The sequence below is a fragment of the Arachis stenosperma genome, chromosome 4, assembly GCF_014773155.1.
Source record: "Arachis stenosperma cultivar V10309 chromosome 4, arast.V10309.gnm1.PFL2, whole genome shotgun sequence".
Classification (NCBI taxonomy): Eukaryota; Viridiplantae; Streptophyta; class Magnoliopsida; order Fabales; family Fabaceae; genus Arachis; species Arachis stenosperma.
The window spans coordinates 30,277,395-30,293,177 of record NC_080380.1 but is presented as its reverse complement, the minus strand read 5'-3'; the positions used below and the strand labels follow the sequence as shown (position 1 = coordinate 30,293,177).

At 31.5% G+C, this 15,783-nt stretch overlaps 2 protein-coding genes across 2 annotated transcripts; both read right to left on the bottom strand.

Annotated features, from left to right (window-relative positions):
* Positions 1-6,268: 6,268 nt before the first annotated feature.
* LOC130973109 (rust resistance kinase Lr10-like) lies at positions 6,269-8,436 on the bottom strand. The gene is made up of 3 exons (XM_057897519.1): positions 8,233-8,436; positions 7,348-8,118; positions 6,269-6,848 (listed from the first exon to the last, which is right to left on the bottom strand). The coding sequence occupies exons 1-3, from the start codon at positions 8,282-8,284 to the stop codon at positions 6,391-6,393; spliced, it is 1,281 nt and encodes a 426-aa protein (XP_057753502.1). The 5' UTR covers positions 8,285-8,436; the 3' UTR covers positions 6,269-6,390.
* A 3,150-nt stretch (positions 8,437-11,586) lies between these two features.
* LOC130976246 (uncharacterized) lies at positions 11,587-14,108 on the bottom strand. Its single transcript, XM_057901051.1, has 7 exons — positions 13,839-14,108; positions 13,377-13,437; positions 13,175-13,269; positions 13,043-13,076; positions 12,382-12,436; positions 12,241-12,283; positions 11,587-11,872 (listed from the first exon to the last, which is right to left on the bottom strand). Exons 1-7 carry the CDS (start codon positions 14,019-14,021, stop codon positions 11,801-11,803), a joined length of 543 nt encoding a protein of 180 aa, XP_057757034.1. The 5' UTR covers positions 14,022-14,108; the 3' UTR covers positions 11,587-11,800.
* Between the last annotated feature and the right edge of the window lie 1,675 nt (positions 14,109-15,783).

Sequence of the window (15,783 nt, the reverse complement as noted above, 5' to 3'; positions counted from 1 at the left end):
TTCACATTGTGCATTATAATATAAACCGTAGAGGAACATATCAAATAATCTGAAACCGGTTAAACTACTTGGTCAAAAGATAAATAATATTTAACATAAGTCTGAAAGCCATAAATACTAAGTAGCATGCTCAATACATAAACTAACAAAGTCCTTACCGGACAGGAACATATAACATAACTAATCTGAATCCTCAATGGTGTCACTGTCATCATCGTCGAACTGGCCAAGCAGGTGTCCTCCGGTGCCACACAAAGGAGGACGCCTCACCCGCCTAGGTCTGTGATCTGCCGCTGGTGCTGAGGGCTGTGCGGGAACCGCGCTGAAAGCAGAGGCAGGTGTCCCTCCTAACGCAAACCATGGGTCAGACGGAGATACTGCAGGCTCGTTGAGGTCAACTGCCAAGTGAGCCTGAACATCGTCACTCCGTGGCTGCTGATCAGCAAACTGGGCATGCACCTCAGGCATCTGTGGCCTATAATGGGTATCATCATCATCCCTAAGCATGTCTGCTATGTCCCTGTAGAACTCGGACTTAGTAACAGCATCAGCAATGTCCATCCCGACAGCCGCGGTAGTAAACTCAGCAAAAGCATGTAGGCTCACGTTCCCAAACAGCTGAGAGCTAGTACCCACGTCAAACGTCAGCTGATCCATACATTACTAACATTATCTAGACCACGGCAAACTCCCTCTACTCGCGATCGGTGGTCCGGGTCCCTATACGGCGACGCCGATCGACTCGTCTGTTATCTGGTCTATCATAAACGTGCACTCTAGGAGGTGCCTGGGACGACCCTCTGTGACGCGCCTCCTCAGTCAACACAATCGGCCTCGGATCCTGAAATGCTACATCGGGGGATAGAAACCTGTGTGCCACACGGCACCACCACTCCAGGTAATCTGCTGATGGACCAGGGTCGAGGACTCGATCGACCCATATGACTGACTGAAGCCTGTCCTCCCAAAACTGGTGCCACTCCTGATAATATGTAGGAAACCACCGGTCCCCACCCCTACCATCCTTCGCATGTAGCCAATCTATGTTCAGAGCTCCCTCTGGGAGATGCTGAACACCGCCAAACTGGGGTAGAACCCTATCGACCTGGTGCCACTCGATCGCAGCAAAATATATCAGGCTAGTGACGGCCGTCCATAGCCGTCAGTGCTCGTCAGCTAGTATCTCCAGATGAATAACAGCAGCAACATCAACAGAAGAATAAGGCTCCCACACAAACTGCATAGAAACAGTAAGAGTTTGATGAGACAGTGACATTTAAGAAAAACTACTACAACTATCAGTAATAAATAAATGACTCACATCGTGGACACGCAGTCGATCCAGTGCAAGGCGTGCAGAAACTAATCTCTGTGCCCCTGCATCGTTCCTCGGCACAAACTCAGCCCACCTACAATTTTAATTGAAATGATGTAAAAACAAACCATAACAGATGCTGTTTTTACAATTTATGAGCGGAAAATACTAAACCATACCTGGAAGCAAGAGGAAACTCGAACCGGTCAAAACCAGTGGGCCTCAGAGTGGGAAACCTCCAGAAAATCCAAGATTGTAGTAGCTGTAGCGGCCCAGCCAAGTTAACGACGTTCCTGTTTGTACCACGACAAAGACACCTATACAACCAGGCCAATGCAGCGGAGCCCCAGCTATATCTGCCCAAGTCGTCCAATGATGCCAAATAAGGCAACCAGCGAAGGTGTACCCTGTTTGCATTCTTGTCTGCAAACAGCTGAGACGACAACAGCATCAGGATATAAGCGCGTGCGTATACACGCACGGTCTCATCAGTAGCATCTGCAGGGAGAACCCGGAACCTCTCGTGGAACCATGTGTAACACACTGTCATCTGCTTGACTTTACTCTGTGGAGGTAACTCCCCGAACAACTCCCCGAACCACACCCATGCTGGTCTACCGTGTTCCATCAGATTCTCAAACTCATTCAAGCACCCACTAACGGGCGCACCATCAATCGGCAAACCCAGCTGATACGCAACATCCTGTAAAGTAATGGTGCACTCACCAAACGGCATATGGAACGTGTGGGTCTCCGGACGCCACCGCTCAATAAATGCGCTAAGGAGAGACTCATCAACCCAGAACCACTGACTGTTTAGCCTAGCCAGATGATACAAGCCCGCAGTCTCCAGATACGGTATAATCCGGTCATGTAAGGGCATATTCTGCTGCCGCCTAACGGCGCTAATAACCCTACTAGGCTGCAAAACGTGGGTAACAAAATCCCTTAACATACCACCATTACAAACAACACCAAACATAATTTTCGTAAAAATTATTAGACTCGTCATATTAAATTCATTGATTCTCTTATTGTGTAATAAACAGTGAAGCTACGATTACTATGCACTCATTATAAAAATATAAATACAGAAAAAAAATATTTTTCAATAAAATATTAACATTTATAATAAAATATTTTACAAAAATACTATTAACCGGACTAACAAGATAAATAAGCATAATCAAATATGCATTACTAACAATACCGATAATAATATTAACATTTACGTAGACAATATTAATAAATGCCTCACATTTTGATTGACAGTAACCATAATAATATCAATATTTATGTAAATAACATTAATGAGAATAACAATACAAATAAACATAATAAAATATTTTTACTAACAATATTTCTAATAATATCAATTGCTATATTAGTATGAATTTTAATAACAATAATAATAACAATAATAGTAACTAACCTCTTCGTCGATATATCCTGCCACGTGAGCGACTCCATTTAGTCAGTACAAGCGATCCTCATCCTCCATTGGCTCCACCACCCACTCCTCCTTCACACCTCCAAACTTTTCCAAATCCTCTCAACACAACAACAACTTGCTTTTTTTTGTGCTGTCTCAAATGATCCGTCCCTGCCTTCATCGGATTACTTATATAGCTACACACACATAAACCGCAGTGAGTTACCGGGTTTTATGTGCAATCAACTTTCCTCATAAACCGTGGTGACTCTCCACGGTTTATGCATGCCATTTTTTCTTCGTAAACCGTGGTGACTTACCACGGTTTACACTCTATATTTTTTGCTCCTAAACCGCTGGGACCTGCCACGGTTTATGCACGTTTTGAAACCGTGGTGGGTTGCCATGGATTACATAGAAATAGCTTTTTGCACATACACGTAACAACAAACAGTTTTGCACATTTAGGTAAAGAAATCTCCCATTCTATTTAAATAAGTAAATTGCCCTTTTATTAATATAAGTAAATATATAATATGATAGACATGTATTTAGAATTATATTATTTATTTTATTTTTCTAAAAAATGAAAAAATTTAATATTTTCATATATTATATATAATATTTTAAATAAATTATATTTGTAAAATATTTTGATAAAAAATTATATTATATAAGAATATTTTTAACAAAAATAGTTCGTTAATAAATTTTAAATATAATAATCTAATTATTTGTTAAGTAATATAAAATCAAATTTTAATTATTTTGTATTTTTACGTTACAGTTTAAAATATTATTTTAATATAATTTTTTAATATTATAAATTTTTTTTGCATAATAATTAATCTTAATGAATAAAGAATATTCATATTTTTTGTATTTATATGTTTTATATTTAATTATTTAAGACTAAAAGATTTTATTGCCATTTAAAGTATTGTGTATTAAAGTATTGTATGTCATTTAAAATACTTATTTATGTATTAGTAGAATATTCTATATTTATTAGAATTTATCAGTACTCTTCTTTTATATTAGCCTTTAATTTTCATCTAATAAAATCTAATGATCTATATAAATATGACATATCCAATAAAAACATAATTGTTGTGCTTATTTTAGACATATCCATAAAAATTATTAATTTACTCGTAATATAATCGACTTTGATTTTATCTCAAAAAAGATAATTATCTGATTATTTGTGTGTCTGAGAATTAATGTTTGTAAATAAATGTTAATATGAACGGTTCTGCTAAGAAACTAACTAATTAAAAAATATTTTCGTTACAAAAAAAATCAACTCCCACTATTTTAATTTTTTGAATTTAAAATTATAAATAAAAAGAGATTGACTTAGTTGATTTATATTGTAGTTGGCTCTCCAAATTTTTTTATTTTTTGGTCAAACGTAATTTTAAAAAAATAAATATTATTTAAATATTATTATTTAAAATTATATTAAAATAAAAAATAACAAAAAAAAGTGAAAGTTAAAGACTAGCATCTTAATATAAAAGATCAAATAAAATAAGTAATTAACATATTATCACTATTTCAACATCATTCTAAAAGATGAAAAAGTTAGAAATTATTGTTTTTATAAAAAATATGTTTAAATAAAAGTTCAATCCACATTGAGTTAATCAAATATTACTCAAACACCAATTATATTTATTCGAGACAATCTTAATGTGTGTTAAGACATGATTAACGACAAACCGAACACACGGTGCCCTATGTGTCACATGTTATACTCATAGAACGTGTGAGATGGACAATTAAGGATAGCACGGTTGATTGGAAATTTGGAATAGATGGTTAATATAGATATTCTCCTATTAAGTTATGCGTTCTATTTTTTTTTTTGTGACTAAACAAAAAAGAAAGAAAAAAAAGAGACAAAACTAAATTAATTGGCTAGGGTCATATCTAAATCTATTAGATGTTGAAGTTCACTCCATGGTTGGCTCCAATTCGAGTGAATGTCCGCGACAGAAGCAGCTGCTTTAGCCATACAATCTGCAACACTATTTGCAGTCTTCTGAATTAAAAGAATAGAGACTCTCCAATTCCAATTCATAACCTCCTGAATATGCTTTGCCAAATCCCATTCCGGAATATCCTTACTAAGCATTCTTTGGTTTACCAAGAAAAGAGCTTCTAAACAGTCTGTTTCACAAATAACCTCACGAAATCCACTCTCCCAAGCAAGAAGTAAACCTCTCCAAATTGCATACAATTCAGCAAAAAGAACACTGCACACTTCGACTTTTCCAGTGCAACCTTTCAACCAACATCCATCAGAAATGCGAATAATACAACCAAAACCAGCATAGCCAGAAGGAGCAAACCAACTAGCATCACAATTCAATTTAACAGAATGAACCGGAGGTGGAACCCAATGCAAACAAAGTGAAGGAGGAGACAGAGATTGATGCATAGCAAAAATAGTGTGAAACTCCCTTACTGAACTACGAATCAAAGTCACCACTTTACTAGCACTCCATGAATCATCTATATTAAATAAGCCATGATTCCTACTTCTCCAAATCCACCAGATGGTCGAAAAGAAAAGAAAAGCATCTCCACTCCTTGCACCTCTGTAGAGCCATGTAAATTCGAGTTATCTGAATACAGGCCTAAAAGGGTCCAGACCTCCTTGGCACTAGGGCACTCCCAAAGACAATGAAGAATGGATTCAGAACCATTCTGACACCGATGACAGGTGCTAGATAAAGCTAAACCACGACCCAAACGAAACTCTGCCGTAGGAATAGCATTATGAAGACTGAGCCAAATCAAGAACTTATACTTCTCAGGAATATGCAGACGCCATACCCACAACCAATTATCATGCTCATTCCAGTCAAATTTTCTTTTGGCTAGCCAACTGTACCCATTCCTAGCTGAGTAGAGTCTAGAAGATGCCACACCCCACGACCAACCCGAACTCTCTCCAGCATTCAAATCCGGATTATAAGCATTCAAAAAATGAAATGAAATGACCAAAAATGTTTTTACTAAAATTTAGTATAGAGTATACTTTTAAATTGTGCTTTAAAAAATTTTAATCGAATATTTTATTTCTAACAAATTTTTGTTAATCTAAAATTTTTTGAGACAGATTGATTTTATGGTCTTGGAAGTTGGAACTAATTCTTTTACAATGATAATTTTTTAAAATTTAATTATTTTATAATAAAATTTGTTAGAGATTTACTTATTTAATACACATATTAAAAATTTTATAAAAAATCACGAAATGCCCCATCTATTTGATAAAAATAGTTTTCGAAGATTTTTAGAATAATAAAAAATTATTAGAGATCAAAATTTCTAATCTAAAAATTATTCAACAAAAAAAAGTGAAATAAGTTGTGCACTGATGGATCTTAAGTATAGATTTGTAATGCCTTCTTTTCTGTCTCCCATAATTAGTTAGTTTGCTTCACTAATCGAATGAAGTTTAAATTTACTCCAAGCAGAGAAGGAAAAAAAGAGAGATCATCATTAACTTAAGGGAAAAAAAAGGGAACAGGTAAATATAAATCGGTTGATAGAGTCATTATTACAAGGTTACATAATTTAATTTACAACTTAATCAATGGTACATCACAGAAGCTTTATATGTGAAGAATTAATGTGTCCTGGATGAGTCATCAACTCTGCTAGAGGCTAATTCAATCTCATACTTGTGCATAATAGGAGTTGCACACACAATGCTTGAGTCAGTTACCATAATAGAAGAGACAGTATAGATGCTACTGCTTTCAGTATAGCCCTGTGAAACTTGCACTGGATGAGCAACAAAAGTACCTCCAATCAAGTGTTGAAATGGATTCAATGGTTCTGGAATCTCATCTGAACCTTCCAACATTTTCACCACAACACTCATATTAGGCCTTAGTTCTGGCCTATATTGGACACACCATAGAGCCACCCTGACCATTCTCATTGTCATTTCCTTTTGTTTCTCTTCCATTTCCGCCACTATTTTCGAATTTCCTAATTCTCCGCCATCGTATTTCTTCCAAACCCAGATTGGAAACCATTCTTGACTTTCTGAAAGATTCGTGTCTACGTTTCTTCTCCTGCCTACGGTGATAAATTTAGAAAATTTTAGTAATAATTTATCTGCCAACTTCTGCCAACTCTTATTTATATTTGTGTTTCATGGAAGTGTATTCGTAGATGTGTCTAATAATTAATATATTTTAAATACATATATAAAGAGACACATCCAGAAAATATATCTATAAAGACACTTCTATTAAACACAGTTATAAAAAAGACATTTTTATTAGACACATCCACGAACATACTTCCATGAAACACAATTATAAATAAGAGTTGGCAGAAGTTGGCAGATATGCTGTTGGTAACGTAGCGGAACCGTATATAAAATAGTTTTACACGTTTATCTAATCGCATGACATGTCAGTAAAAATAGTAATCCAACAGAACAGATATAATTGAATGATTATTCAGAACATTTTATACTGTAAGTATATCAAAATCAAACTTGTACGATATAGTAAACAATTTTGGACAAATTTTGCTCCTTGATCTATACATATCAACCTATCTACCTTACCTATGATTTCGAATAACAACATGCCAAAGCTGTAAACATCGCACTTGTGAGTGACAGGAAATGGCATCCAAAGCTCCGGTGCAGCGTAACCGGGAGTTCCCCTGCCTCCAGTCATGGATATATGAGTATTATCCCTGTTACAAAGCTTGGCCAAACCAAAATCGGCGACTTTTGGATTGAAATTCTTGTCCAAGAGAATATTCCCTGGTTTTATATCATAATGGATTATTCTGTGTTGGCACTCTTCATGTAAATAAGCGATGCCTCTTGCTGTTCCAACCGCAATCTCATGAAGCTTTTCAAACTCCAAAGCCTTGATTTCTCTAAACAAATACCTGTCAAGAGATCCATTTCCCATGTACTCATAAACCAACGCTATCAAGTTCCTTTCGAAACAAAATCCGTACAGCCGAACAAGATTGAAATGGTGGATCCTACCAAGTGTTCCCATTTCTGCCATAAACTGTTCTTGAATTCTTTTGTCAGAACTTCCATACAACACCTTCACAGCCACAATTGTGCCGTTGCTGAAGATTCCTTTGTAAACTGCGCCGAAACCTCCTGATCCCAACAAATTCGAGTAGTTATCGGTCGCAATGCGTAGCTGCTGATCGGTGAATCTAATTGGCTTCTCCCTTTCAATATCATTCAAGAACTTATCAATTGTGATTGTCAAGAACGGTATGGCTGGACGAACCGATCCGTCTTTATTATTCTTCATCCTTTCTCGGCATACACAAACTACAATAGCTACCTTCACCATTATCACAACTGCATAAAAAGATGATTACCAATGGTGAGGATGAAACGAATTAATTACTTTTATAGTTGGGTTGAGACTCAACACATAATGAAAACAATAATAATAGAGACCAGAAAGCTTACCAACGACGATAGTTGCATAAATCCCTGCGCCTGCACCATCTGTGCTTGACATATCTATCACAGCTTATAGTTTGAACTTTGAAGTGGCAAAGTGAACCAAGAGGCAAAAATGTCTGGTTTATATATGCAACAGTCCTTGTTCATTATTAGGGGGAAAAAGATCATATGTGACGCATATTCTATATTTCAAACGAAGGCTATTATATGTCTCTCTGCGGATTCGTATTTTATTTTAAATTTTTTTTTTCTATGTGTGGACAATGTTAAAAGTTGTGTACAATTACTCTATTAAATTTTTGGGTTTAGATACTTTTTTATCTAATAAATTTAAAAATTAATTATTATTTTATTAATGGGATAAACTACAAAAAATACACTCGAATAATTTTGTCGTTGATAAAATACACTCAAATTTTGTTATTGAAAAAATACTTTCAAATAATTTTAAAATACGACAAAATGGCCAACATTAAATTTGTATTCTCAAAGAATGCTTTAGATATTGAACTTTGATCCAGGTTTTTGGTAAGCTTAATTAGGAAAATGAGATATTTTTATTTTTAAAAGTTTTTTTTGTGACTATTTATTTTTAAAAGTTGATAATCTTTTGTTAAGTATATTTTTTTTGTGATTTTTTTAATCAACAATCAATAAAATTTTTAAAAAATAAAATAAAATATAGAGATCAAATTTTTATCTCTTTTTTTTGTGTATTTTTTAACAGTTATGTAAATATTCCTATAAAATTTTGGATTAAATGCATAAACAGTTTGTCAAATACAAATGTTCGCTTGTCACTTACAAAAAAATAATATTCTTTTTGGATATTTTTATTGCGTTTTTAAATTATTTGAAAGTATTTTTGTCGATAATAAAATTCGAGTATATTTTTATCAGCAACAAAATTATTTAGGTATATTTTTTATAGTTTACCCGTATTGATGTGATAATACACTATTAAATGTATATAAAATAAACCAAATTGGGTTGATCTTATGATTAATTCACTACTCCTCTTAATTAAGTGTTAGAGATTTGAATCACGCCTTATATATGCAGCAACTCATTGGTCAAAAATAAATTCTTATATAGAATTTAAATTTACGATGGATTAATCTTTAGTTTGCCAAATTAAAAGATATAGTAGAAAAAAAAAACATATGTATAAAACTCTTTATTGTTACATTCTTTGAGTAAACTATATTTTGTCTTTAAAATTTGTTAAAAATTTTAAAAATATCTATAAGTTTTATTTTGTTTTAATTTTGTCTCAGAAATTTTCAAAAATTTAACTTTTTAAACTTAGTTGTCATGCATTATTGTTAGATTGATCCTAAATTTTTTGAAAATTTAACTGTTAGTGATATATTTAATGCAAATCGAAAACTTTATGAATAAAATTGAAGTAAAATAAAATTTAGAGATTTTTTTAATAAATTTTAGGAAAAAGAATATGCTTTATTCTTTTTTATTTTATATAGAAATTATTGATGCAAAAGCTAACGAGTAAAGATTCTTTCTATTCATTTTCATGAAGGACAAGACTATCACTAAAAAAAGGACACTTCGACCTTCATCCTTTTTATTTTGGGATAATATGACCTATTTATTAAAAAATTTGTTAAATAATAACGATAATTATTTTTTGGGGGGTTTTATTTGTATTTTGTGGGGGTTTAAAATAGTTTTAAATTTCTCGCAAAATTCTTTTCACCAATATAACCAACTATAAATCTATAACCATTACTACCATCACATTCTTCATCCTCATCATTATCACTTATACCTCTAATATTTTTAGGAATGTCAAATAGGTTAGCCCGACCCATTTAGGCTCGGTCCATTTTAAATCCACTTTATTTGCAGACCATAATTTTTCAGTTGGGACCATTTATGGTCAACCCAATGAATTAAACGGATTGACCTGTTTATCCTTTTATTTTTTTTAAAATATTTTGACAGAAAATATCACTTTTGAATCAAAAACCTTAAACAAACAGTATTTTTTTTAATTGATGAGTCAAATTTTCGGGACAGATCGAGAAAAATATTAGCTAAAAGTACTATTTTTTAAGAAAAAAATAAACGGACCACCCGTTTAGTCCGCGAGTTTGCCCATTTAACCCTTCATTTTTTCAGGTTAATCGGACTCAGCCCATTTAACCCGAAACTTAAACGGACTTAATTTTAGAGATAAAGTTCGCCCGTTTAAAGAGGTAAACGGGTTAACCCGATAGATTTAGTTCATTTTAACGGCTCTAACTATTTTTGTTGTGTAACCATATTTTATTATCATTATTATCTTGTCTAACGTCATCATCACCAAAACCAATATCATCAATATTAATATTCTTTTATTTCGTTTCTTATTCGATATTATTTTTTTCCTTAAAAAGGATTCGTACTACAGACTGCAGTTATTTTTTTTTTCTTGCGACAATATTTCTAACAACGATTTTTTAATCACCACTAGTGAAGTAATTTTTAAAAAATAAATTTATGAATAATTTGTGAAAATTTAAAATTCTATAAATTATAAATAAAATTACCACAAAATTAATTTTTGTTATTATTTAATTAATTTTTTAAACAAAAAATTATAATATCCTAAAATAAAAAGATTAAGGTCTGAAATATTTCTTTTTATTAACAAAGATTGCTTTGTTCTTCATAAAAATGAATAAAAATCAAATTGAATATTTATTCAAAACTAACTTCATCGTCAACTAATTAAAGATATAATCATATACATGTATAATGAACTTATCACTCTTAAATTGATAATGTTAATTTTAAATTAAAGGATATTATTCTTAATACAAAACATATTTATAATAAACTTTTATCAAATTAAGGTTACATTATCAATTTTGAAATGATATTATCTTGTCACTTGTATGTTCTAATTTCGATAAGACCAAATGTGTCAAAACTATGCAAATAAAAACAATTGCGTTGATCCGGTGGATATACTTGATTAAACGCGTAATCCTAAGGCAACCAGAAAACAAGCATTGAGGACAAAATATCGAACGTCAAATACTATATTTGGTTTAATTTCCTAGCACCTTCCGCCGAGGATATTGATCAATAATAAAACCGCTCGAGGTTATCTTATTTAGTATTTATTGAATCTTAAATAAATAAATTAAGACTGTTTTTGCTGGATTCTTTTTTGTTATTAATTATTTTCGTTAGTAAAAACTCTATTATATGGTGATTATTCGTGAAAATTTTCCTTCTTAATAATGAGTAAAGTTGGTGTAAAAGAATCATGGTTGAAACTTTTCACCATTGGACCCTTTCCATTATTTGAAGACTATCCTATATTCCTATTGCATCTGGAAACAAGGGTGAATGGGTGATATATTCATTCTTTAATTTACGGAAAGTCATGGTGAAGAATTGATTTCGGTTGATGTCATTACCTAAATGATTCAGGGCATTGGTATCGAAACACATATTCAAGTGGTGGTTTTCTAGCTATAAACTTACAATAAAGATTACATTATTCAAGAAATATTGACCTACTTGAAAACAGAGATAAGGAGGCCTTTTGTATAGCATGTCATATTCCATTAAGAGTGACGACAACTGTGCGGGGTGTAGGATAATCCCGGTGCTCACAAAGCCATATACCCTTCAATTAACCATAATTAAACATCATCAGAAAATCTAATCAATAGTTTAATGGAATAATAATCCAGATAATGATAAGGTATTGTTCCACTTCCACAATAATGGAGTGACAGAGTCCATTTATTAAGGGTCAATGACAAGGTCACTCATTTTAAAGTAGTTTAACGTTATTTTTTATCAAATCAATTTAATCACATTTACCCTATATTACTATGAATTTAATTTGAAGTAGCATCTTATGACAACAAACAGAACTCACATGCACAATCATTGAAATTAAAGGAACCCAATGCAACGCCAAGCAACTTATCAAGTATGTGATTTTTGACAATAAAAATATTTACAATATGGCATTACTAAAATACTCACCTGCCATGTTCCCATGTTAAGCCTTCCATTCGTAATAGGTATCCTAAAAGAACAAATAGTAGAAAAAAAATATAAATAAAATAATTCTGCATAACCCATAATAACGAATTAAGCTGAACATGAAGTCATTGAATTTCTTACAAGAGTGCACAACCAAACATAGATGATTTGATATGTGCAGGCATGTCATCTGGGCCTGAAATTATAGTCATAAGTAGAAGATTATATTATAGCCAATTCATTTTATATAGAGGAAAAACTTTAATTAAACAGTGATAATTATTTCGAAACACTACGAAGTTTTTAAGAAAAAAAAATTCTTTTCGTTCTTTAATATTTATTTTTGTTAAGCTGTTGGGGATAATTGTCAATATCATTTAATTTTTTATTATTTTTTAAAATATTGTAATTAAATTTATTGTGTAAAACTGAAAAATATTAATAATTTTTAAATTATTTTTATTTATAAAATTTTAAATAAAAAATATATTAATGATTAACATATCATATAAATATATTCTGAAAAAAGATCATTGATAGAAAAACTAATTAATCTCACAAAAATTAAATATTAAAGATCCAAAAAAGTAATTTTTTTTTTTATTAAAAATCGGAGAGATGAGTATTCACCCTTTTATATACTATTAGATGACTGTTTCTTCAATCTGTTCTGACAAAGTGCAAATTCCAATTATTTCATTACTTCACCAATTAACAATGCAAAGATCACTAAAATAATCAACTTCAAAATAAATAAATAAGCAGAAACTTGAGATTATTGGTGAATAAAATCAGCACTGACCCTCTATAGTATGCCTCCAAGGTGCAGATGGCCCCTGCACAACAACATTACAAAATGGAGACTTCTTCACATCATAAATCATTGGCATTAGAGTAAATTAATTCATATTAGCTAAACTAAAATTGAACTAACCTCAGGAACTATCCGATTGAGGAACGTTTCTGTATCATCCCGAACATCATAGTCATAATTCTCATTGATGGTTAGAGAAGCACTTGTGTGATGCACTGTATTTTCTCCTCATTATATTTTTCAGGTTAGTCTAAGGATTCAAAAAAAAAAAAAAAAACAAAGGAGGGGGGAGGGGCGTTGCAATTTACAAGAATATACTTACAAAATACATGAGCTAGGCCACACTTGAATCCAGACAAATCTTGTTCAATTTCTTTCACTATCTGAGTCAATGACCATTTGTTTAACCCATGATGATACAGTACAAATGTTTTAAAGAATTACAGAAAAAATAGAATCCCATGATCGATCACTGAAACTATGCGTGACAATAGACACCAACACAGTATATTAAAATTATGTTTAAGTTACTTCTTCAATTTCGGATATCAAAGTAATGGAGTGTGAGATTTGCAAACACATCATGAATTTCACGTCTCATCCAAAATGGTTGGAAAATTGATGAATGGTAGAAAGTGTAAGCAGTTCCACTAACTTAGCTGAGTCAGCAATAACTAATTATCTAATTGCTAACTAACTCTGAACTAATTCAAAGATGGGTTTTTCCTATTACTATTACTATTATTATTAATAATTAAGATTAAAGAAGAGAAGAGAAGAGAACCTTTGGAGTAACGAGATGACAACCGCGTTTGTGAGGAGGCAAAGTAATGGTTTTCTGGGCCCATTTGGGAGCAGCCACCACAGCCATGTTGCCAGGGTCCTTCATTGACATTCTTGTTGGGTTCATGTTCAGTGACCGAACCGGAACCTTGTTGGCCGGTAAACCCACTGACAAGAATTGCATGCTTGAAAAACTAAACAAGCTAAAGCGCTGTGTTATGGGCTGGTCTATGTTTGTGGTTGAACCATGAAACGAAAACAATAAATATCTGAAGCTATGAATATATACTGCCACATACACTATTGATTGTGGCTGGAGTGTGTTACTACTATGACCACATTATGTGCAATGCAATCTTGACCGCACATGCCCACCTGGAGATTATTAGTGCTTTATTAATTATCGGAGATTAAATTTCAAAGTGTTCTCTGAGACGCTCGAGATTCAAATGGTATTAATTATAGGATTAAAAAAACGTACTATTGTAGTCTTAATATTTTTTTTCTTTAACAGGATGCTAAGGTGACTTGATAGCGACACTTGTAATAATAATATAATGACATATCAGTCAATGACATATGATATATTATACATGATCTGCAGAATCATATGTTATATCATAAAACACATATTTTTAATAAATTAAAAATTAAAATACATTTTGTTTCGATTCTTATAATTATAAAATGATAAAATCTTAAAAATATTTATAAAGATGATAATATTTAAACAATATGTAAAAAATATAATTAAAATTAATATATTTAAAAATATTAAAATTTTTAAATTTATAAAATAAAATTAGTGCATAATTACATAAACTAATTTTAAAGATTAAAATGAGTTATTTAATATAAAATTAAAGACTAATTTAGTATTTTTACAATAATGACATAATAAATTATAGGTAAATTCTAGCCTACTCTTCCTATAATAACATGTAATTTACCCTCTGTGACATGTCATCTTTTAATTGGTTGCTATGTTAACTATGGTTAACTTATTGGTAATTAAATTATAGTCCAAAGTGGGTGATTATGTAATTAAATACCTCCAAATTTAATTTCAATGCCATCCAGAAATCTCATATCATCATCACTATCACCATCATCATCATCATTATCATCATCATTATTTTCATTTTCTTTTTCGTCTTTCCCTTCTACACTATCATCATAAAAAGCCATCATAATCGATTTCACGTTCTTAAATTTTAAGATTTTCTAAATTTCGCAAACGTAAACTTAGTCTCACATGGGCTAGGTTCACAAAACAAAAGCAGTTTTTATAACTAAACACAAAGAACACAAAACACAGAACACGACCTTACTTGAACAGGATCTATTCTATAGGCTCGTACATCTGTATCATTGAGTTCTAAGAACAGTGTTCTGATAGACTCAAAAAATTTTTTCCTGGCCATTTAATTAGTTATTTTCTCTAAATACTTAGTGTGTGTTTGGATTACGGTTTGCAAACGGGAGTTTGAATAAAATATAAAATAAATGTTGTTTGGATTACACTATTCAAATCACTTTTAGATACAAAATTACTAAAATAGACATCAACTTAAATAATTTTTGTATATTATTTTAATTTAGATATTTGAATAGATGTTATTAATTAATTCTATAATAAAATTAATATTTATACACTAAGATAAAAATAATATATAAAAATTGGCAAAATATACTTTTAATTAAAACTAACAAAATATAAATTTTAGAGAGTACTAAAAATAATAAAAAAAATTGAATATTTATTTTAGTAGTAATTGAAATAAATCAAAAAAAATTTTATGATATTTTTTATACAGTATATTTTTAGTACTCTTAATACTCTTTTTTAGTATGTTATAATTTTTTATTATTATTATTTACAATTAATTTTTTGTTTAATTTACTTTTTTAATAGGATCAATATATTATATTTAAAAAAATAAAAA

Excerpts from the sequence above, each read along its gene's own strand:
- LOC130976246 (XM_057901051.1), bottom strand. The coding sequence starts at position 14,021 with ATGCAATTCTTGTCAGTGGGTTTACCGGCCAACAAGGTTCCGGTTCGG. Across the intron at positions 12,284-12,381 it reads ATGTTTGGTTGTGCACTCTT|GATACCTATTACGAATGGAA; the intron begins GTAAGAAATTCA and ends TTGTTCTTTTAG. Across the intron at positions 11,873-12,240 it reads TTAACATGGGAACATGGCAG|GGTATATGGCTTTGTGAGCA; the intron begins GTGAGTATTTTA and ends GGTTAATTGAAG.
- LOC130973109 (XM_057897519.1), bottom strand. The coding sequence starts at position 8,284 with ATGTCAAGCACAGATGGTGCAGGCGCAGGGATTTATGCAACTATCGTC. Across the intron at positions 8,119-8,232 it reads TTATGCAACTATCGTCGTTG|TTGTGATAATGGTGAAGGTA; the intron begins GTAAGCTTTCTG and ends CTTTTTATGCAG. Across the intron at positions 6,849-7,347 it reads GTTGTTATTCGAAATCATAG|GCAGGAGAAGAAACGTAGAC; the intron begins GTAAGGTAGATA and ends TTATCACCGTAG.